Source organism: Poromitra crassiceps, assembly GCF_964638095.1.
Source record: "Poromitra crassiceps genome assembly, chromosome: 22".
NCBI lineage: Eukaryota > Metazoa > Chordata > Actinopteri > Beryciformes > Melamphaidae > Poromitra > Poromitra crassiceps.
In genome coordinates this window covers 13,507,455-13,531,454 of record NC_139647.1, presented here as the reverse complement: position 1 = coordinate 13,531,454, position 24,000 = coordinate 13,507,455, and the positions used below count along the sequence as shown (strand labels likewise).

The window sequence follows — 24,000 nt, the reverse complement described above, 5'->3', positions numbered from 1 at the left end:
GCAGTGACAGGCCTGTGACTCTGTCACCGACGCGTGCGTGGAGACGACTGTCCACTCGCGTCCTTCACTGTCCTCCGACTGCCGCGATGTGATTGGTTAGTCACAGCCTTGTCGCAGTGTGTTTTCATCATCGGCCCGTTTTGGGTGGATCAGAAACTCGTGAACCCGGGTCCAAACATCCGATCGTACACCGCATCCTCTTCACTTTGCTGTGGATCGCTCTCCTTCTGATGGATGATTCATATCTGGACAGCAGCCGACTTCAAATATACTCTGATAACATGCATGTCTCAAAAGTAAACATGGCTACTGTATCGCTTATTATTGCATACTGCCTAATACTTTGAAGAAAGACTCTATACTTAAGGCATTAGTAGTATCACTTCTACTGAGAAAACATCAATCTACTGTCGACAATCTATTAAGAAAGCAGGTTATGGAGTGAAATATTTGCTTGCCCTTTCACTTTTCTCCAAGACACTTTCACTTATGACTTATTCACCTCATGCAGCCCCGCCCACTTGACCCCTTTGTATCACGACTTCCTGTTCAAAACGCCGGCTGTTTTACCTGCTCAAACTAGTCTGACTCACCTGGTCAAACCTAGTTTGACTCATATTATTGAGGCAGACTAGGTTTATGAGTCACAGGAAGTGTAAATACAATCGGAACCTCCGATTGTATTCACACTTCCTGTTAGTCTCTCAAGCCGGACGGTGTCTTCTGCGTAAGGTGAATACACCAGATGACTTTCACGAGGCCATGTTTATGTAGAGGGCTGTGCGAGTAGGGGTGGGGGAAAAAATCGATTCACCTAAGTATCGCGATTTTCAATGTCACGATTTTTTGGATCGATCTTTTATTCCAGAATCGATAATCGCAAAAAAAAAAAATTTTTTTTTTTTTTTTTTTTTGGTGCTTGCAGTCAGGCCACTCACTGAACAGCAGGCCAGGCGCCGCCTACTGGTTTACTAGTGGTTTTATTACTTTATTAGTTAGTCTGAAGTAATAATTACACTTCAGGGTTAAAGTGGGTGCATCTCATTGTAAAATTAGACTTCAAACGGCCCAAATCTGGCTTCAAACGGCCCAAATTGGGCTTCAAACGTCCCAAATTTCACGCGCGTCGGCCCATATCGGCCTGGCCTGCTTGGTATCTAATGCCCGGCCTGAATTATGATCCCAGTCTGCCCCTGTTTTTAACTATATCGTCCAGCCCTACTCATGATATATAATATACAGTCTCTAGTGTATGATTCAACTTTTCCCATGTTCTAATCTAGTGTAAAAAAGCAAACAAACTGAAAAAAGAAAAGAAAAAAAGAAACAAAAATCGCAATAAATCGTAATATCGAATCGCAATAATCGTAGAATCGCAATACTTAAGAATCGCAATATAAATCGAATCGGCACCCAAGAATCGTGATAGTATCGAATCGGGAGATAAGTGAATCGCCACAGCCCTATGTGCGAGTGTATCCAAGTTTGTGTCTTGACTCTATCGATGCATCAGTGTGTTTTTCACCTTATGAAAATGAATGTGTGTAGCGCTATATGTTCTGATTCTGTGGCTGTATAGAGTGTAAGTTATGAGCGGCGTGCTGCCCCCTGTAGGGTGCACGGGGCCAGTGTGTACAGTATTTCCCCCCAGCGATGAGCTAAGTGAAAGGCAGAGGGTGTTCTCCTCCCATCCGTGACAGATTTACTCATAAATCAGCTGGATTAATACACAGCCTCCCAAGGACCATCGTGTGCCGAGTGTTGTTGAAACACAGGAGTCACTTAAAGGCAGACTCACTCCACACACTATTTGTCTTCGTCTCTCTCTTCCCCATCGCTGTTATTAATGTCACAAACACACACACACACACGGACACACACACACACACACACACACACAAAGAGGAGTAACTAAAGGGCACTCCGTAGAGTGCACACCTCTGCCACGCCCCCTTTTGGCGTGGAAAGTTCATCAGTTCTTCCTTGGCCCACGACCAGTCTTTCTATGATGTTACATGAATCCGTGGTGTGGAAGTTGGGCACCTTTTTGTGAGTGGCCACGCCCCTTGCCACGCTCCCTTTTGGCCAGCGGGTGTAGAAAGGGAATCAGTTCTAAGTTGGCCCATGTCCTATTTTCTACCAAATTTCATGCAAATCCGTTCATAACTTTTTGAGATTTCCTTCCGACAAACAAACAGACAGACTGGCACTGGCAAACGGGGGGGGGGAAACACATGACCTCGTCGTATCGGATAGACTCTTCTCACGGGGGCCATTTTGTGTCAAAAAGGCAGGGTAAACACAGGTGCAAGCAAAACACTAATGAGGGTTTCAAACTTCCATGATTGGAATTTGGAAACCCTCGTTAGTGTTTTGCTTGCACCTGTGTTTATTCTGCCTATTTCGACACAAAATGGCCCCCGTGAAAAGGGTCTATTGAGAATGTTGTCTGACATTTGTTTGTTCATAGCTTTTTTTCCATTCTTATTTGAAGAGGCCTGCTTTATGGCTGTCTGTCTAATTGACCTGCCTGGGGAAGTGGCTTTACTGCCGGTCTCTATGGCTATCTTTCATCTCACAGAGAAATAATAAATTGTCAGTATGTTTCCTTCTATTCTGTTAAAGATGCCCTCCGAACACATGCCCCTCTCTTTGTATGGAAATACAAGTCCAAGCCTTCAGTTCCTGCCCACTATCTGGCACTATTGTCATTCCAGGTGGATCTGCTTGGTTTATTCCGAACGTTCCCGGCGTTCCCACCTGAGGGAACGCGAGTCTCTAGACGTTAACACAGCACACAGCCCCGCGGGCCGGACACAGGGGGAGCCGATGAGCTGATCTCACCTCATTTCCATCACAGTTATAATGAAGGGAAGAAGGTTTAATTTATCGGGTGTTTTGGGCTTCGAGGGAGAGAGGTTACTACAAGTTAATGTGTGTTCCCCAAAGGGATTCTCTTCAAAAGGATAAGCCTGAAATAGTGACTTAAATCCCCCGATGGAATCTGACTTGACTAAATTGCCCCCAATAGCCATTCTCCAGAGATGGAATAAATGAAACAACACTTTATTGGTATAGTCTAGTATTTGTAACGTTTCAACAGCTTATTAGTTGACAATCGCCAATCAACTGTTTAACAAATGGTCAACAACTATGTATATTATGTGACAAATCATTAACATACCTTCCTTATTAGGTGCAAGTGTGTGGAACACGAAACAAACATAATCGTGTTTGTTGAATCTCAACTAACAATCTGCTAAAACAACATCTCCAAACAAAGAGAAACATTTGCATTGTTGAATGTCAACTCATAAGCTGTTGAAATGTTAGAAATACTCTGTAGACTCTGTAGGCGGACTATCCGAATAGAGTGTTACCTCATCAATCATACACCAGGTGTTGCAGCAACCACATTTAATTATTCTAATTTACTTGGCAATTAAAAGTAAAAGATTGTTAAACATTTGTGCGATTCATTTTTTCATAAAATGGCGTTACTGTTGTTTAGTAAAACCTCCTCATCACTAAAGTAGTAACAATAGAAAGAAAACAATAGTCAAAATAGTCAATTGAGGAAAAGCCCAACAGCAGCCAAATTCAACAAGGTGTTATTTGCACTCTAATCTCCGTCGTTTAACAATGGAGCTACGTTTTTATTGTCATTTTTCTCATTCGAACAAAAAGGATTGACTTCCTCCTAACCCGGCATCATCTCCACTGTAGTGGTGCTCTGGCAGACACTCACAGGCTGAGTCCATGAGTGTTTTTCATTCCCTTCCATTATATACTGTAACTGTACGGGCACTATCAGCAGCATAGTGATTCAAACACACACGCACACACACACACACACACACACACACACACACACACACACACACACACACACACACACACACACACACTCGAAATAGCCTAATTTTGTGATTATGGCGCACAGCCAATTAGATTTTTTTTCGCATGCTTTTTGTAGCAGCACTTTAGCTGTTATCTCAGGCCTGATGGATGTGAGGCTACATCATCGTAGCTTTACAGTCACACACTCTCATCAGCACCAGTTGTCTCTGTGACAGGTGTGCAGGCTCTCTACTGCACTACCGCTCCTCTCCACACTCTATTCAACTACTATTCACCAGTGTTGGGGGTAACTCATTACAAAAGTAACATATTACATGTAATATATTACTTTTAGCAGCAACTCAGTAATATAACTTATTACTTCTAGGATTTCAGTAATATTATATCAGTTACTTTGTCAAGTAACTCAAGTTACAAATTAAGTTACATTTTATTAAATCAAAGCACAGCGATGTCATTCTGCTGCTGCTGTTGTTTTGGTGAAAGTAATGCAAAAGTAGTGTAATAAGTAACAAGTTACTCTACACAGAAAGTAATATTGGAAAGTAACTTATTACGTTCAAATGAAAGTAACTAGTAATATGTAGTATATTACATTTTGAAAGTAACTTGACCAACACTGCTATTCACATGCTAATTCATAAAGTGATGAATGCAGTTATTAGGCCTACTGTGAAATTGTGCAAAAATACAGACGACGTGCCGAATGAGCTCATAACTGCCAGGGAAGGTAACTACTGTAAGCGCGCTTCCTCGACGAAGACGTGGCTTTCTCGCCGAGTGAATATTTGATGCGAGTGATTGATGTGGGACAAGTCGTCGACGTGGCTTCACTTTGTCGTCGCTGATGCGGTCGGACGTCTTTCCTTTGTCAGCCGGACGGATGGATGGTGCGGTAACGTGAGTGGCACGGTACTGACTCATCAAGCCGCTGATTGTATGACTCGGCTGGCCCTGCCTCCAGACAATTCATAAAGTATTTACAAGGACCGGGGTCAAGATCAACCGTCTCTCCGCCCTGTCAGTCGTCCACTACTTCATCCTCGGACCGGGGCTTCGCCCTCCTCCTTTTGTCTGCAGCTACTTGGAACAGCGTCCTGGCTGAACATTGCACCTTCATCGAGCCTTTCGTCCTCTCCGAGCGTCGTAAAAAAACTCCCCGGCTATAATTCACAACATGCCCCAAATTGCGCTCCTGACAGAGCCTGTCCCACTGAATCAGCGCTCAGACGGGCGGCAGCTTCTCCAGATGTCACTGACATAATAAACAGAGGCTGTGGCCTCTATAGCCCCCTCCTCCTCCTCCTCCTCCTCCTCCTCCTCCTCCTCCTCTCTCTCTCTCTCTCTCTCTCTCTCTCCCCGGCCCTGCCTGAGGCTCCACCCCCCCCCCCCCCCCCCGTCCCAGTCTAACACACACGGCTCCTATTGATCCGCCCAGGGATTGATGCTCTCCCGCGGCTGATTTAGCGCCCCCTCTGGCCCCCTTTGCCACCCGCAGACAATGCTGGGCTGAATAAAACATGGCTGCCGTGTATGGGTTAGCCAGTCCTCCTCCTCCTGCTCCTCTTCTTCACCGCCGTTCCTCTGCCTCTCCAGCCCTCCTCCCCCTCTTCTTCACCTCCCTTCCTCTGCCTCTCCAGCCCTCCTCCTCCTCCTCCTCTTCTTCACCTCCCTTCCTCTGCCTCTCCAGCCCTCCTCCTCCTCCTCCTCTTCTTCACCTCCCTTCCTCTGCCTCTCCAGCCCTCCTCCTCCTCCTCCTCTTCTTCACCTCCCTCCCTCTGCCTCTCCAGCCCTCCTCCTCCCCCTCTTCTTCACCTCCCTTCCTCTGCCTCTCCAGCCCTCCTCCTCCTCCTCCTCTTCTTCACCTCCCTTCCTCTGCCTCTCCAGCCCTCCTCCTCCTCCTCCTCTTCTTCACCTCCCTTCCTCTGCCTCTCCAGCCCTCCTCCTCCTCCTCTTCTTCACCTCCCTTCCTCTGCCTCTCCATCCCTGGCTTGTCATGCTGCCTGTTTCATGGCGGTGCATTTCTCAGCCCTGCTGCCACGGTGAAACAACTGCAAAATGCTCCACCAAACTCGTCCCGTCATTTTGGAGACGACGTGCTTATGCTAATGAGGTGTATATGTCACTATCTTCACTCCTGTGCACTTTTCACTTACCCTCTTTTTTTTATATACGCTCATTGTGCTCTGACGTCTTTATTATGCCCAGCTTCCTCTCATACGTCTGGCTCGCTCCATCTCCTTTCTTCCACTCTAAAGTATGCACGTATCCCCGGCATCTTTATTTCTCTCAGTGTGAGGCCTCTCTAGACCAGCGCTTCTCAAGCTTTTTCACGTGGGGGCGTCTGGGTAGTTTACAGGTAAAAGCAGCACTCCGCCTGCAGTACCACCGCCGAGACGCGGGTTCAATTCCCAGTGGCGGTACTTCCGGCTTGCTTAGACGTTCCTACAGACACAATAGACCCTTTTCACTGGGGCCATTTTGTGTCGAAAAGGCAGAATATACACAGGTGCGAGCAAAACACTAATGAGGGTTTCCAAATTCCAATCATGGAAGTTGGAAACCCTCATTAGTGTTTTGCTTGCACCTGTGTTTACCCGGCCTTTTCGACACAAAATGGCCCCCGTGAGAAGGGTCTATTGGCCGTGTGGGAAGCTGGTATGAGTCCTGGTCGCTGCACTAGTGCCTCCTCTGGTTGGTCGGGGGGACACAGGCTGTTTGGGGGGAGGAGAACTGGGGGGGGCATAGTGGGATCCCTCCCACGCGCTACGTCCTGCCTGGTGAAACCCCTCGCTATCAGGTGAAAAGAAGCGGCTGGTGACTGCACATGTATTGGAGGAAGCATGTGATAGTCTAAAACTCTCCCTCGATCGGCAGAGGGGTGACCCCCATTTGATAAGATTTGTCCCAGGATCCCCCATCACCAGTTTTATTACACAAAGTGTATGAAACCCATGACTAAAATAGTCATTCTATCGTTGTGTTACGAATGGATGGAATGATAGTGAAAATAAAGTATTCTACTTTTTTTCTGGGCCCCCCCCTAGAACCCCCTCAAGGACCCCTGGGGCACAAGGACACTTTGAGAACTTTGAGAGCTCTAGACTTTCTCTTCCCTTTTGTACTTACCCACAGGGAGGCCCACTTTGCTCCAAATCGACTACAGGTCAGATATGTCCGCTGCCCACTGGGATGTGATGTATTAGGATCCAGTAGGTGTTGTTTGAGATGCTGAAGAGAGCGAGAGACAGGGTGAGAGACAGACAAAGAGAGAGAGTGAGAGAGAGAGAGAGAGAGGGGCGAGGGGGGGGGGGGGGGGGGGGAGAGAGAGGTTTGGTGAGGGTGAGAGACAGAGAGAGAGAGGTTTGGGGAGGGTGAGAGACAGAGAGAGAGGTTTGGGCAGGATGAGAGACAGAGAGAGACAGGTGAGGGAGAGAGAGCGAGAGGTTTGGTTAGGGTGAGAGATGGAGAGAGAGAGAGAGAGAGAGAGACAGGTGAGGGAGAGACAGAGAGAGGTTTGGGGAGGGTGAGAGACAGAGAGAGAGCTGAGGGAGAGAGACAGAGAGAGAGGTGAGGGAGAGAGACAGAGAGAGAGGTGAGGGAGAGAGACAGAGAGAGAGCTGAGGGAGAGAGACAGAGAGAGAGGTGAGGGAGAGAGACAGAGAGAGAGGTGAGGGAGAGAGACAGAGAGAGAGGTGAGGGAGAGAGACAGAGAGAGAGGTGAGGGAGAGAGAGAGAGAGAGAGGTGAGGGAGAGAGACAGAGAGAGAGGTGAGGGAGAGAGAGGTGAGGGAGAGAGACAGAGAGAGAGGTGAGGGAGAGAGACAGAGAGAGAGGTGAGGGAGAGAGAGAGAGAGAGAGAGAGAGAGAGGTGAGGGAGAGAGACAGATAGAGAGGTGAGGGAGAGAGACAGAGAGAGAGGTGAGGGACAGAGACAGATAGAGAGGTGAGGGAGAGAGACAGAGAGAGAGGTGAGGGAGAGAGATGGTTCCTGCAGCCCATCACTCTTGTCAGAGGTGTGGTGTTGCAGAGTGGAGGGGAGAGGGGAGGGGCTCTGTTAATGTGCACTGTATCATTCAGAACAGTAATACTGGCATCACTTGCTGCTAAATAGCATCATTTGTCAGGGGAAAGGGCTGCGTGCCACGGTGTTACAGATAAGCACCAGGAGGCTGCCCACACTGCAACACACACACACACACACACACACACACACACACACACACACACACACACACACACTCGTACACACACACACACACACACACACACACACACACACACACTCGTACACACACACACACACACACTCACGCACACACACACTCGCACACACGCACGTAAACACACACACACACACACACACACGCACACACACACACACACACGCACACACCTACAGTATGCACACCTTTGTCTTGCTATACTTGCCTAGCCTTTTCCCCCCAAGATCTAACCTAAAGTGACCTTAAACTTACTTACCTTGCTCTAACCTAAACCTAAACTTTAATCATTCTTAGCCCTGAAGCTAAACCCTAACCCCAAAAATAACACTTTAAAGAAGTGTGGGACTGACAAAATGTTTGGTTTTCCTCATATTTATTTCTACATACAGTATATGCATATAGTGTGTGTTGACTTACTTCTATACAGTGCCATAGCTCCATATCTACTCATCTTTAATGCAACTGCACATGCATGGCATGATGATGAACACACCTCCTGTCCTGTTCCCCACATGTGCTAGCCTTCCTCACTGCCTCCTTCCTCCTCATCCTCATCTGAGTCAAGAACCCAACCTGGATCGTTCTCAGTCCGCCTCTCTCTTCCAGAGTTAATCTTCCACCAGACTGTGGCTCAGGGAGACGGGGTTAGTTAGTCTCAAATGACCATTTGTTATTCTTCACTTGAGTACACGTCTACCCGCATGGAGCAGACCATTCTTCCTTAGTCGAGAAGGCTGGCAGGGAGAGGATAAAAAAACAACACATTCCGTTATTGATGACTATGTGGTAAAATGCTTAATTTGCACCGTCTTCAACCAAATTATTACTCATATTGAAAGCAGGCAAATTTGCATAAATCTCATTAGACGCAATGAGAAGGGTTCATAAATCGTGATATTAATTAGTCCTTTTTGCCACCCTTTCATGGGAAAATGGGGTGTATTAATAAAGTGAGAAGGCTGTGTGATTGTGGAGCCTAATTGGTTGTTGTGTTAAGCAGTTTGGGCCACGAGTGGCAGGCCTGATTTACTCTGGCTCCACCTCTATTGTCTGATGAAGTACCTGCAGGGAGTGTGTGTGTGTGTGTGTGTGTGTGTGTGTGTGTGTGTGTGTGTGTGTGTGTGTGTGTGTGTGTGTGTGTGTGTGTGTGCGTGCGTGCGTTCGTGCGTGCGCGCGTGTGTGTGTGTGTGCGCGTGTATGGGGGGTGGTTTGTGCCACTGACGTGCGCGCCCCCCATACGCGTGCGCATCTGTGTCTGTGCGTGCGCGCATGCACACGTGTGTGTGGGCTCTATATATTTACTCTTACCCTGGTCAATTGGGTACGTTTTCTGGGCCTTAGTGGGAAAACGCTTGTTTTTTACATGAGGGATTACAGGGTGAGAATGAATGAATGAATGAATTAAAAGACTATAGACCATTTTCACGGGGGCCATTTTGTGTCTAAAAGGTAGGGTAAACACAGGTGCAAGCAAAACACTTATGAGGGTTTCCATCGTCCATTGGAAGTTAGAAACCCTCATTAGTGTTTTGCTTGCACCTGTGTATATTATCCTGCCTTTTTGACACAAAATACCCCCCGTGAAAAGGGTCTATTAGAGTGAGAATTAAAGTTATGTTGACATCAGCAGGTGAATGGAATGCTCACACTCATTATCTCAACTCAAGGACATACATGTGTTTGTGAGTTTCGGCACTATGTGTTGTGCTTGTGTACATGTTTATGTCAACAGTGTGTACTGTATGGGAGGTGAACACAGCATTAACCCCATTGGCTACGCCTTCATACATCTGTGTGTGTGCAGCCACTGTTTGTGACTTATCGCAGCGAGCCCTCCCCTGAAGCCTCTCACAGGACAGAGCCTGACCACGTACGGTAATGAGCCTTGAACCCGCGGGTCGCTGCGTCTCGGTGCCGCCCGTCCTTGATGGCGCTGCTCGCCTCAGCCCCGCCCTCTTCCACGCGGGCTCCATGTCTGTGAAGCGCTGCAGCACCAATTAAAATCACTCTGCTACTCTAACCTGCTACTGTATGAGTGTGTTGTGTTGTGTTGTGTATGTGCTTGTTGTGTTGTGTATGTGCTTGTTGTGTAAATGTGTGTGTGTTGTTTGTATCCTTAACATGAAAACACAGCTTACTATGTCAGCTTTGTTCTTTTTACACTATTATGGAACAAGTCTTCTAAAGCGTTGAGGCAGGCTCACGCTGAGCCGTTCACACAAGAAGCCTTCTCTTTTCCTCTCAGCGCCTACTCGGCGCCTTGAACCCGCCCACAACTCCCATCGACTTCATGCCTGGCTTGGCGCGTCACGCTTGGAATAGGCGTGAATCCTGAACGATCACTTGAGCAAGGCGTGACACGCGCGCAGGTGGTGTGAACGGCTTCGCCTGTTAACAAGGACGCCTAAATGAAACTTGTGGGTTCAGCGTAGGTAGAGCTTAGGTCGATCGTTGCTTCGGCGTCCTGTGTGAACGGGGGCTTAGAACAGGCACGTCCAAAGTCCGGCCCGGGGGCTAATTGCGGCCCGCGGACCGATTTTAAGCGGCCCTTGGCTTGTCTGTCAAAATACACTATATGTGGCCCTCCACACAGTACTGGTTAATCAAGCAGGTTCCCTTTGCATTTTTTAGCTAACGACGATGACTACTATCATACAGTTTGTAGACAAGCACCAACTAGGAACTACGCAGGTGGAACTAATGTTTTCAGATGGTAAACAAAATACTTAGAGTACAATTGCATTGCATGTGATTTTTTTTAAATAACCCATATGATGCGAGAAGCAGCTGGCCCCCTGGTATTTTCACATTTATCTAATCTGGCCCCCATTCAAAACAAAATGGACACCCCTGCCGTAGAAGATACACTCATAAACTGTTGTTTTTCATTCAGCTTTTTTTTTACCCTGAGGTGGTTGTATTTGACAGTGCTATCATTATCTTTTCGGTATTGTGCGGTTTGTGAAAACACTAGCGCCCCCATCTGGCAGTCAGGTTAATGCATTGATTGTTGCCTAATAATAAAATAAAACTTGAACGACAATATGAGCACAATAGATGTAAATAGATGAGCAAGTCTTTTCTCTACCATGATGTACAGTACAGGCCCACATTTTCACCATTCTTAAACCAGATTTTTTTTTCATGGTGGTTAAATAACTACTGGCAGCTACAGTAGGCTACCAACCATTAGGGGAAACAATTGTTCAGTGACATTCAGATGGATAGCAATAATTTTTCTAACCAATACAAACACCTCAAGGTAAGAAACACAATGAAATGCTTTTATATGAGAGAGTGACACATACCTTGAAGTGGCCCGGTAGTGCGACTGTGAAAGCTCTGGGATTTATTGCATTTGAGTTTATGTGCAATGATTCCTTCATACTGCTGGCGATAAAAAAAAAAATTACAGACACGCCTACACCTCACACTCTCTTTCTCTCTTTATAATGGCAACTACGACGAGGTCACACAACCAATCAGGAAAGCACTTATTCCCCTGTCCTTTGACCCCTTGGTGACCTCTGACCTTTGAACCCCTCCCTGTCTGGCAGGTTCATCGGTGGCCCAGCTGAGGGCGTCCGACCCCGAGAGGGAGCCTCTTATATACGGGGTGGCGGGAGAAGAGGCCTCAAAGTATTTCTCTGTGAATACAGAAACCGGCGTGGTCTGGCTTCGACAGCCGCTCGACCGCGAGGTAAGGAGCGCCACGCACTTTTTTTTCCGAAAACACACACACACGCATTGACTCACAGGCACGCACGCACACACACACACACGCACACACACTCATAATTTCCAAAGCAAATGTACTACACAGTATATATACAACAAAAAGGCATACAGGACAATTTTGAGACTAGGAAATGGAAGGGAAATTATGGACTGATGAAAGAGCAGTGAAAAGTGCAGTTTCTAGTAGGGCTGCCACTAACGATTATTTTCATAATCAATTAATCTGTCGATTATTTTCTCGATTAATCGATGAGTTGTTTGGTCTGTACAATGTCAGAAAATGGTGGCAAATGACGATCAGTGTTTCCCAAAGCCCAAGATGACGCCCTCAAATGTCTTGTTTTGTCCACAACAAAAAGATAATATCAGTTTACTGTCATACAGGAGTAAAGAGACCAGAAAATATTCACATTTAAGAAGCTGGGAATGAGAGAATTTAGACCTTTTCTCTTCAAATTGTTCTCAAAACGATTATCAAAATAGTTGTCGATTAATTTTCTGTCGATCGACTAATCGATTAATTGATTAATCTTTGCAGCTCTAGTTTCAAGCTCACAGTGCAGTTTCTAGGCTCTGCTTTTCTGCATGTTCCTGTGCCCTATATGTCCATGCGAGGTTTTTGTGCTGATGGCTGTCTCTTGTCTCCGCCAGACCATTTCGGAGATGCAGGTGGAGTTCTCCGTGAGTGACCAGCAAGAGGTAAGAGACAGATCTGCAGTGGTGTTTACAGTTGTGACATCTCCCATCACCACACTGACGACTGGATACAGCCTGATTACATAGAACATCCAGAGCCCCCCATCCCCCCCCCCCCCCCCCCCCCACGTCTCTCTCTCACATGGAATCATTCTGACAGCTGATTCGCTCACACACTTTAGCTGTCGAAACACACTGACATCCAAACTACACTCCCCCAAGGGGAACCTACCATATCCTCTTTTCTTTCGCATTGAATGGTTCATTCATTTTAAAAGACTCAATTTTCTCCCTGTTGATAAAAGGGTGGTGCAAATTAAGATGAGTATTAGCCACAAGATTATACACAAATCCCCACCTCCCTACTTAGCGAACCATTTTAATCCAGTTACAAACAAGCACTCCCATAATACAAGAAAGAGGCAGTCAAACCAATTTTATCCCCAAGAGATTTAAATCCTGTTCCGGCAAAAATGCATTTTGAAATACTGCTAACGGGTCTTTGGAACAAGCTGCCTGTCCCTCTCAAGCTTACTTCGGTTGAGAGGAGTTTCAAATTTAATCTCAAGAAATGTTTGTTGAAGAATGAGTAGTTATTAGAGACATTATTTTTTGCACATGTGTTTTTTGACTTGTTTTTCATTTGACTGATTGTCGAGTGGTGTTGACTGGTTGTTTTAATTGTCCTATTTCTGATTGAGGACCACAATGGAAATAAGCCTTCGGGCTTTCTCGTGTGTGAATCCTCGACAATTTTTGAATCCTATATGGGGACTGAAATGGTGTTCAGCCATTCATGTCTGTTTTAAAATGTGTCAAATAAAAACTAACTAACTAACTAACTAATCTGGACTCGCTATGGCTAATACAGATCCCCAGTGACTACAGTAGATGGTTTTTTTTACCAGTCCTCCGTCACGTTGACTAGCTGTGTAGACGTGTGGAGGTGGGGCTCTGGTCTTACCGAGGTGCCTCCTCCCTCAGGTGGTCAAAGACACGGTGAACATCCAGATCGGAGACGTGAACGATAACGCTCCCATCTTCCACGGCCAGCCGTACACCGTCCACATCCCAGAGGTAAGGCTGACACAAAGTAACACCTGACTGCATCACATCCCAGAGGTAAGGCTGACACCTGACTGCATCCAAGGCAACAGGAGGCTTGGACCATATTGTGCTTTTAGACTGTCAACTTAGGCTATTAAGCAGCCCAACAGTACAATTACAGTGTACTTTATACTTCATATTCAAATAAAAATACAAGCAGAAACAACCTTTACAGTCGAGGTCTGTAGACAGAATTTCACTCATGCCCTGCGTAAACAAAGGCCTGCCATTACTGGAATTTGAGAAGAAGGTAAGACATCATGTTTGGAATTCATCTTCATGATGATATTGTAATGGTAAAAGTGCATTAGGTGGTGATCATAGCACTCTCTGTCTCAGCTGCCCTGCAAATGACTGCATTTCCCCCCCTACCTGTTTGATCTGCCAGCCAAGGCACCAGAATAAAATACACGGAAATGTAAAATATGAACATTTCTGAACGAAAATACGTTCAGTACATCATGTTTCTAGATACATGAATATTAACGTTATTCACGTCATGTAGAGTCTAATGTGGATGACGTGTTGATATTCGCGTTCATGACGGTCTCGGGTTGAAATACGTTGTGGGCGCCCAAGGGAGTAGGGATGGGATTGACGGACATGTAGCGTCCCCATCTTACAAGCGAGAGAGCGCCGACCGAGCCACTTCTACTTTCGATTTTAACCGCAAACCATAACGAGCAACAGAATGTCAAAATGAATTTTACCATTGATGAAAAACATGACTTGGACATAAGAAGCAAGCTAAAAGCAAGATTTATCAACATCCCACTAGCTATCAACAGCTCCGCTAGGCCAGGCTGCACCGGGATATTTCCTTGGGCAGGTGGCCGAGCAGCAGGGCTTCACTTAGCGCGGCCGCCGTAACGTTACTCCCCGCCCAGACAGATAAAGCTCCAGCAGGCAGCGATCTCCCGCAGGCAAGACTAGCGTTAGCCAATCAGCGCCCCTCAATGGATTTTCAACCGGAGAAAAGGCGTTTGCACATGGCGATTCCAGACCAAGAAGAGCCAAATTCACAACTGTGGAGTGGGAGCGTGGCTTCGAAGGTCTGGAGCCAGGCTATACAACCAAGTTGCTTTAGCTGCCAAAACCTAACCAAGTTGCTTTGTTGCCTAAAACTAACCGAGTTATTTTACTTGCCTGACCTTAGCCAAAGTTGTTTGATTTGTGTTTAACGTTGCAACGGCAGCGAGGTTTTCAAAATAACTGCCGTTTTTGAATTCTCTTCTAGCTCATGTTTAGAGAGTGTGCTGCTCGCTTTGCGACACAGGGAAGAAAACACTCCCCGCAGTGCAGAGGCAGACCTCATTCTCGTTGCTCCTCTCCACTTCGCTCACTTCTCCGTCCTCTCTGTGAAGCTGCTTCTCAGACTTCATCTTCCTCTCTCCTCTCTGCCCTCTCCCCCATCTAATCCTTCATATGAAGTAATTGCCAGAGTGCAGTGGAGGACTTCAAACAGGCCCTGAAATCTATCTCAGCACGCGCGCACACACGCACACGCACACACACACACACACACACACACACACACACGCACACACACACACACACGCACACACATGCACACAAACACACACACACACGCACACACGCACACACACGCACACACACACGCACACACACACAACACATCTTGTTGTGTTTGTATTGAGCATACCCTTCTCTCAGTCTTCACCAAATCTTCAAAGCCACCGGCTTCTTCTCTGCCCCAATCCATGAAGACAGGCAAATAAATGGGAGGAAGAAGGAGTGTTTAGACTAGGCTGGTTTAGACCCGCCCACCTGTTTAGACTAGGCTGTTTAGACCCGCCCACCTGTTTAGACTAGGCTGTTTAGACCCGCCCACCAGAGGAGGTTCTCTCAGGCCAATGCAACCGCTGCTAAGTTGTGTGGGACTCACTTAACGTCCACGACACGTACAGACACTTCCCAAACAATTCCTCTTCCAGAAAGCCATTAAACGGAGATGTGTTTGACCTTCACTCGCTCACATTTTGTTAGTTTGCATCAACTCGCTGAATCAATTACTTAGTCATCAGTGAGTGATGTCATCAGTGAGTGATGTCATCAGTGATGATATCACCAGATGATGTCATCATTGCTCGAGTGACATCACATCATTAGGTAATTACGGCAATCGTTAGGTAATTATGGCAATTAATCAGCCCTAATGACCTAATTAAGAAATCCGGCTCTGTTAGATTCAGCCCGATCGCACCTAAAATGTCATTCTGTGGCCAAACACAATTCTGCTCAGACAGACACTTCACATTCTTATTATAGGATGGAAATGGCGGAAGTCTAGAACAATAGGAGTTTTAGGCAGGAGTGATTAGTTCCTTCTCATTTCCTCTTCAGCTTCCTCCGTCGCTCCTCCTCCTTCTACGGTACAACTTCCTGTACCGCCTCCGCGACCCCAGTTGACCTCTGGCGGGCAGAGCCAACATGCTGCGACATCACTCCATCAAGCTGTCACTCACTGGACATGCCGCAATAACTGGCCAATCAGGGGTCACAGCTCCATTGACACTTCTGCTGAACTTTGCTAGCGTCAAAAAGACAGTGGAAAACACTGTCAAGAGAGCAGGCAGAGAGAGATAGGAGAGGGTGATTGATGTGACGGGTGACAGAGACAGAGTAGTAAGTGAACAAGCAGTGAAGAAAGATGAGATTTAACACTGGCGCCCTGACACAGAACACGAAACACATCGACCGCAAGTCGAAAGAAAACGATGCAAACTACCTAAGGTTCGCTGAAACAGAAGAATAGTTGAGCGAGGAGGGACATTGGTAGCCTGGTAAACCAGACTGATCACATGATCTCACATTCTGTTTCATTTTGCCGATCAGTCTGGTCTCCAGCCCGCCCCCAGCGATTTCAGTGGGCGGGAGTAATTGCCTTGACAGACAACTCCTATAGTCAATCAGCGTCGCCAAATCCAATCCAATCCAAAACAAGTTGGAAAAACAACGAAAACGTCTAAGAAACTCATTAGAGAAATGTTCAGGATTATACTGCTCTTTGCTTCAGGACCCGCCATAGTGTTTTGCATCCCTGATTGGTTGGTTACGTATAGTCAACTATGAGGCAGCTCCATAATTGGTCTGTGCACTTCCTGGAGTCCAGACTGAGAACAAAAGAGAATGTTTGGGTGTGAGTGAGGTGAGGTGTGCAGCAGGGAGAGTGTGTGTCTGGGTGTGAGTAGCAGGGTGAGGTGTGTAGTGGGGAGAGTGTGTGTCTGGGTGTGAGTAGCAGAGTGAGGTGTGTAGTGGGGAGAGTGTGTGTCTGGGTGTGAGTGGCAGGGTGAGGTGTGTAGCAGGGAGAGTGTGTGTCTGGGTGTGAGTGGCAGGGTGAGGTGTGTAGCAGGGAGAGTGTGTGTCTGGGTGTGAGTAGCAGAGTGAGGTGTGTAGTGGGGAGAGTGTGTGTCTGGGTGTGAGTAGCAGAGTGAGGTGTGTAGTGGGGAGAGTGTGTGTCTGGGTGTGAGTAGCAGAGTGAGGTGTGTAGTGGGGAGAGTGTGTGTCTGGGTGTGAGTGGTAAGGTGAGGTGTGCAGTGGGGAGAGTGTGTGTAAATGTGGTTTTAATTTGTGGGATCATAAAGAGGGTGAAGGCGAGCAGGTGGGCTGCTAGCATTCCCTCTGTCAGTGCTAATGAGCTGGGCACAGATTTACAGCATCCACACACACACACACACACACACACACACACACACACACACACAGGCAGCCAGATATAAAGAGCTACGACGAGCTAGCACCCAAAATAATGTCTCGCTAAAACAGCAGATGGGACACAATCCAGATCCATTATTGGATGGGACGATGGAGGTGGACTTCAATATATGGAGAGGTGTTTTTCACATGTCCTGAGCATGGCAGGTAGTCCTCTATACAGCAAGCCCTCTGTTGTTACTAGCTTCTACCTGGGCAGTATCTTTGTTGTGTCCACAGGCAGACGTCTAAACAAAATGCAGATTGTGACCTTAGAAAAAAAAGGCTGTTATGCTAAGTGTGGATGGCAAATGGTAAATGGTCTGCATTTATATAGCGGTTTTATCCAACGCGCGCTTTCTTTCGCCCATTCAATTTCACACACCGAAGGCAGCAAGCTACCATGCAGGGTGCTGCCACAGCCATCGGGAGCAATTAGGGGTGCAGTGTTTTGCCCAAGGGCACTTCGACATGCGGACAGGAGGAGCGCGGGGATCGAACCACCGACCTCTTTTATCCAAAGTGATTAGTGGACGACCCGCTCTACCTCCTGGATCTGCTATATTGCAGTTATGCCATACGGTGCAGGTGTTTGAGCAACTGCAGGATTGTCTGTGGGTAAAAGACACACACACACACACACACACACACACACACACACACACACACACACACACACACACACACACACACAATGACATAAAAACACACACGCGCGCACACATGGCTGCCTGACCCTCACGGTCCTCCACTGGGAGTCAGTCTCCCCGTCAGTGACCCTCTGCAAATATCAAATGCCATCGCTAATGACTTCTCTGACTGCGCTCAGCCGGGCGCCATTTCCCGCTGTTTGATACACCATCTCTGACCATAACAACGCTTTTCTCTTCTTCTTACTCGGAGTCTTCTTCTTCTGCTTCTCTTTCTCTGCAGTACATGGAAACCAAATGACTCTCTCTCCTTCAGTCTCTCTCTCTCTCTCTGTTTCACACATACATACACACACACACACACATTCTCTCTCCCTCATTACCTCATCATACACTAATAATTTGCATTTATCTCTCATGTATTTATTTATAACCACTGCCCATAGTGAACTCCCTGTGACCTTTCCTGGCTGCAGCAGCTATACGTTTGTTGCAATACAGTTTTTTTTTTTTTTCTTTTTCTTTTTGGGGGGGTGCAGCTGCTCCAGTAAAGCATTTTCTCATTCGAATTTCACCTCTTTCTTGCCAATACTCATATTCATCCCCACCTTGATATGCACCGCAGTGGTATCCTACCTTGGATAAGGCAGTGATGATGCAGAGTCGACTGTATAGCCAGATTGAGACCAGCCCTGCAACGTATAGATGGATTAAATATATTTTCAAACAGGCAGACAGACAAGCAGACTCCAGGTGATAGATAGCCAAACTTTGTGCTTATCTGTTGACTGTATCCCCATTCTGTCAGGCAGGCGGCTAAATCCCTCCTCACTGAGCCTCCATTTTCTTTCTGCCATATCTCAATGTCTCTCTCTCACCTCGGCACTGATGAAGTGCTGCTGAGGAGCCCGGACCCGCAGGTGATTTCTGCCTCTCCGAGGGGAGAAAAACCAACAAAAAAGTTCTGTCTTGTCTGACGTGCAAAACTTCCTGCATTCAGTTCATTCTGATGATTCTTTTTCAAGAGAGGTTATTCCTCCTCCAGGGAGGCATATAGGAATCTTCATCAGGTACCCAAGCGGGTTATGTTGTGCTGATAACATTTCTAAATAATCAATGTTCAACACAATTATATTTTGCCAGCGGCTTCCTGCCCGTGTTAAATTCTGCCCTTTGGCCATGTTATGTTTTGTTCCTTTCATTTTTGAATAATCAGTGGGATCTTTTTTTTCCTACGGCCCACTAACCATATGACATTATAGCCTGTGGCACTACACTGTTAGGAACAAACTGGGCTCCAGTTTTTAGACCGCAGGCACTGGCAGGTGGTGCCTTGCTCAGTGCGTTATATGCATATGCCATATGATGAAATGAGTTGAAACAATATTAGTAGTCAATACAACCACAGACTTGTGGCCACTGAGCAGATCCATTTGAGCATCTTTGGTGCTCTTGATGGTAGTTTGTAGTGTGCGGGGATCAAACCAGCAACCTTCCAGTCACCAGCCTGCCTCTGTACCACTGACCTAAATCATATGGACAGAGCTATCCCATTTGATATTGGTCTCCCATTTGGAGTTGAAACGTTGGCCTTGGCCGTCGCCGTCTTGATTTTTCGCCAGCAGAGTGGGAGGGAACGGGTTGTTGAGTCCTTCCGCACCTCACGTGAGATGGGAGTTTCCCAGAGCCGCAGCTCCGCCTGCTATTGGTCCGTGATCGGCAAGCTGCGCGATCACTGGACAGGCGATCTGTCAATCACCCCCTTTTCTATCATCTATTTTACTCCGCGTGATCAGAAGGAAGCCGGAGGGGTTGGCCACTGCTCTGTACACTACTACTGCCTCCCAACAACTTTCAGTTAAATAGAATGAATACATTTGACAGCGTTTCACACACACACACACACACACACACACACACACACACACACACACACACCACATGCATGCACACGCACAAACACGCACACACAAATGCACTCATATTTCAGATGATTTTGGCAGAGAGGGTGTTTGAGAGCTCCTATTACGCCCGTAAATGAGCAGTTTAGTGCTTGATGTGGGCTCTGGCAGCCACACTGAGGCACCTGCTATGTGCTGTGCCCTCTGCCCGCTGTCAGGTAGCCTGGGCTACAACACAGATGCATCTGCTCCATTCCTTTCTTCTTTCCCTTTGCTCACCTCTGAAAGCCCAAATCCAATCCCTGATCTTTTACAGCGCCCCCTGGCCCGTGTCGCAGCACGTTACGCCGTTCAAAGGTCATTCGTGTACCGCGTTAGAGACAAAAATATTTCAACTCTAAAAGCAGCACGTACTGAATTACGTATATATGGATAACTACAGTCATGTATTTGCAGCTGCAGGCTTCTCCAGGAACTTCAAAAAGAAGTTTCATTTGTATCGGAAAACATTTGGATTGAAATAAACGGTCACACAATAATTGTGACTGAACTATGTAATAGCCACAACACCATACTGCACACACATGCAGCACACAAGCCTGCACACACACACACACACACACTTTTTGAGAAAATACAACACACTCACACGCACGCACACACACACACACACACACACACACACACACTTTTTGAGAAAATACAACACACGCGCACACACACACACACACACACACACACACACACACACACACACACACACAGAGAGCATCTCCTAGACGTTGGATTTATCCCATAATGATTTCAGTATCATCTCTCCTGGTCTCTCCTCTGGTGTAATTGAATCTAGTGGTGAGGGAGCTGAGTGGTGGCTGCTTGACGGGTGCAGGCCTCAAAGAGAATCCTGCTGACACTAAGACCCTGAGCCCTATAGGGAGGCACGGAGGGATTTAGGCACAAAGAGACAGAAAATGGATAGAGGGGGGAGGTTAAATGGGAAAGAGTCAATATTTTACTCACCTCGGGCTCTTTTTAAAACGTTCTTCTTTGAGACATATTTTGTGTTCATGCTGTAAGCGGTGATTTTTCTGAAATGTGTGATATAACGAGCCAATTACACATCGTTTGCATATATTAAACTGAAACCACTGATGCTTTTAAAGCAACTTGCAGGCTGGTAGCAGCCGGGCACAGCTGCCAATGTGCCCGTAGGGATCTCAGGGTATCACGGTCAGAGGGAGGGGCAACGGCGACCATGGCCTCCGTGGCCTCCATGTAATTCCCACCCAGGTCCTATCTGACGTGTCATGACTAGGGAATAACCCGTGTTGATGGACTTGGTGTGAATTGGCAAAAGAAAGGTAAGCATGGGTCAAGTAACGCCGCTCCACCCTGGTCGTTGGTTTGGACGTGGTATTACACCACAAACACACTGGATCCGGAAACACCGCCATGTGTAGATTCAACTCTGGCCGTTCACACCAGACGCGCTGTGTTTTGCTCCGCGCCCGTCACAACTTGCACTGACTTCCTACCTGGCTTCACACAATCGCTCACGGCTCGTCAAAAAAAGAAGGACCAGACGCGGAAACTCTCGCTGCTGCAGGGTGCGCGCCGCCCGCAGCCGAAATGAAACTGTCTGCGCTTTTCTTTACACACGTCTTTCTCCATCTGTCCCCATGTATGTATGTCAGCATTGATTAGAACTTAGCACATGATCTCCCCTCTCTACTAAGTCTATCTCACTCACACTTTTTGTTTTGTACAACAAATGTACATAATATGACTCGTTTATCTACAAGCCCAGGATCTGCTACCAGCCGCTGCTCCCCTCATTTCCATTTCTGCATTTAAATGTCTATGTGTTTGTTTTGTTTTGTTGTGTGTGTGTGTGTGTGTGTGTGTGTGTGTGTGTGTGTGTGCGTGCGTGCGTGCGTGCATACGTGCGTGCAATCCTTCACGTCCATGAATGGAGAATCAGTTGCGCTCCCTCACTTTGCCTTTCAGGCCAAACGGCCGTTTAAACTGAGTTGTCAGAGAGAGAGAGGATGTCAGCCAGGCGCCCCCTGGAGCACTTTTACCTTCTCATCCTTTCCAGTCCAGGGGGTTAGCACAACAAACGGTGCCCGGGCGGGCGGCATCACGTACGCTGCCAGTCGTGAAGGTAGATCATCTCCTCACTCTTCCTCTCTGTTTATCTTCCTGTCGTTTACGCTGTCCCGCCGAGCATGAAGAGCACCTTGATTTGCGTGCCGCCACGCAGAGATGGGTGGAGAGATCCGTCCGTCAAAAAGGAAGGCAGGCGCGCGTTCGTGAGTGACCATCCAAAAGTGCACTTTGAAGAGAGAGAGAGAGTGAGGGGGGGAGAGAGGGGGAGGGAGGGAGGGGGAGGGAGGGAGGGGGAGGGGGAGGGAGGGAGGGGGGGGGCTGCGGAGGGAAAGATTGAGTGAGGGGAGAAGATTGAAGGGGGAGGGAGAGAACGGCTTGCACTCCCAAAAGCCATTAAAGTTTGATTCAGCCACTCCTCATTCTTTGAATAAATCAACCTGTCGTTCCCTCTCTCTCCCTTTCTTTTCAAGTCCATAGATCCCGCCCCTCCGTCCCCACACGCCCCCCCCCCCCCCCACACACACATCCCCAAACCCCCCCCCCCACATCCCCAAACCCCACCACCCCCCCTGCCTGTGGTGCTCCGTCTAACAGTCACTCACAGAATTGGGAATTTTCTGTCAAGGTTCTGCTAACATGGCAGGCCCACGGTGTGAATGCACAACATGATCGCATCGCAATTAACGATGACAGCTGTAGTGTGTATATAACATGTATTGGTATCTAAGAGAGAGTGAGACATCTTGCTCTCATGGCATTTACTGTAACAGTACAGATCCTTTCCAAAACAATTTGAATATCATGGAAAAGTTATTTTTTTTTCCATCATTCCTTTCAAAAAAGTGAAACTTTCATAGATTATAGATTCATTACGCACAAAGTGAAATATTTCTAGCCTTTATTTGTTTCATTTTTCATAATTTTGGCCTACAGCTCCAGAAAAACCCCCAAAACAGTATTTAACACTATATTTACACTTATTAAAGAAATTAGAATAGTGTGAAGCAGTTACTTCTCAGTTATGACTGACTCCAGCCTCAGTCCTCCACTCCCTCTGAATCTGCGCCAGATTTTTGAACCGTCTTTGCTTGACAATCTGCTGAAGCCCACGGTCATCCATGGTATTTCCATGATATTCACATTTTTTGGAAAGGATCTGTAAGTGTGATACGTTGGTGATAGCAGGAACAGTGGTGTGTGCTTAAATAGGGAAGAGGTTGATTTGTGTGGGGAAATGTGTTCAGCCGTCATAGCCGGCGCGCATCAGCCTCGCACCGATTCCATTTGGCATTATGCAAATTCCTACCTCACCAACCCTCCCTCTTTTCTCCTCTCTCTCTCTACTTGTGCGTCTCGCCTCTCGCCTCCCTCCCCGTTCTTCTCTTTCCCTCCATCACGGTTCCTCCGACCGTGGCTAGATTTGCCTTAATAGAGCTTTATAGCCGTTCCAATTTGCTCAAATCTGTTTTGGCTGCCACTTCCACCGTGGAGACGGGAGGTAGGAGGGGTATGGAGAAAAATGATGTGTTGTGGAAGAGAATAGGAGAGGACTGTGAATATGAACAGACATACTGTTGCATATATAGACCCATTTAGCAAGACCATGTTCTTGCATTGTGAGTTTTTTCTCACTTCTTGTTGGCATGTTTCTTTTTTTTGTTATCAACTTTTTTATTGCTTCGACCTGATAACAAACACATAAACATAACAAAAACACAACAATTAACCCCTACCAACCCCCCCCCACCCCAGGTGTCAACCGGGGCAGTGGTGGCCCAACGGTTAGAGAAGCGAGCTTGTGACCGGAAGGTCGTCGGTTCAATCCCCGGGACTGGCAGGATAAATCTGGGTGGGGAAAGTGAAAAGGCAGTGTTTGCCCCTCCCTCATTACCACCACCGGGGTGCCCTTGAGCAAGACCCCTAAACCCCAACTGCTCCAGTGGAGCTGATCTGTGAACAGGGCGCTCCTGAAAAAGAGAACATTGCTCTTAGTGAGACT

The 24,000-nt window shown here is 47.2% G+C and overlaps 1 protein-coding gene across 1 annotated transcript in view; it reads left to right on the top strand.

The window, feature by feature from the left end:
* Positions 1-24,000, top strand: part of cdh23 (cadherin-related 23) — a gene marked incomplete at its 5' end in the record, with an annotated part of 241,806 nt that overhangs the window by 48,095 nt on the left and 169,711 nt on the right. The window contains 3 exon segments of the mRNA XM_083658386.1: positions 11,644-11,786; positions 12,476-12,523; positions 13,505-13,597. Coding sequence (XP_083514512.1) covers positions 11,644-11,786; positions 12,476-12,523; positions 13,505-13,597 — 284 coding nt within the window.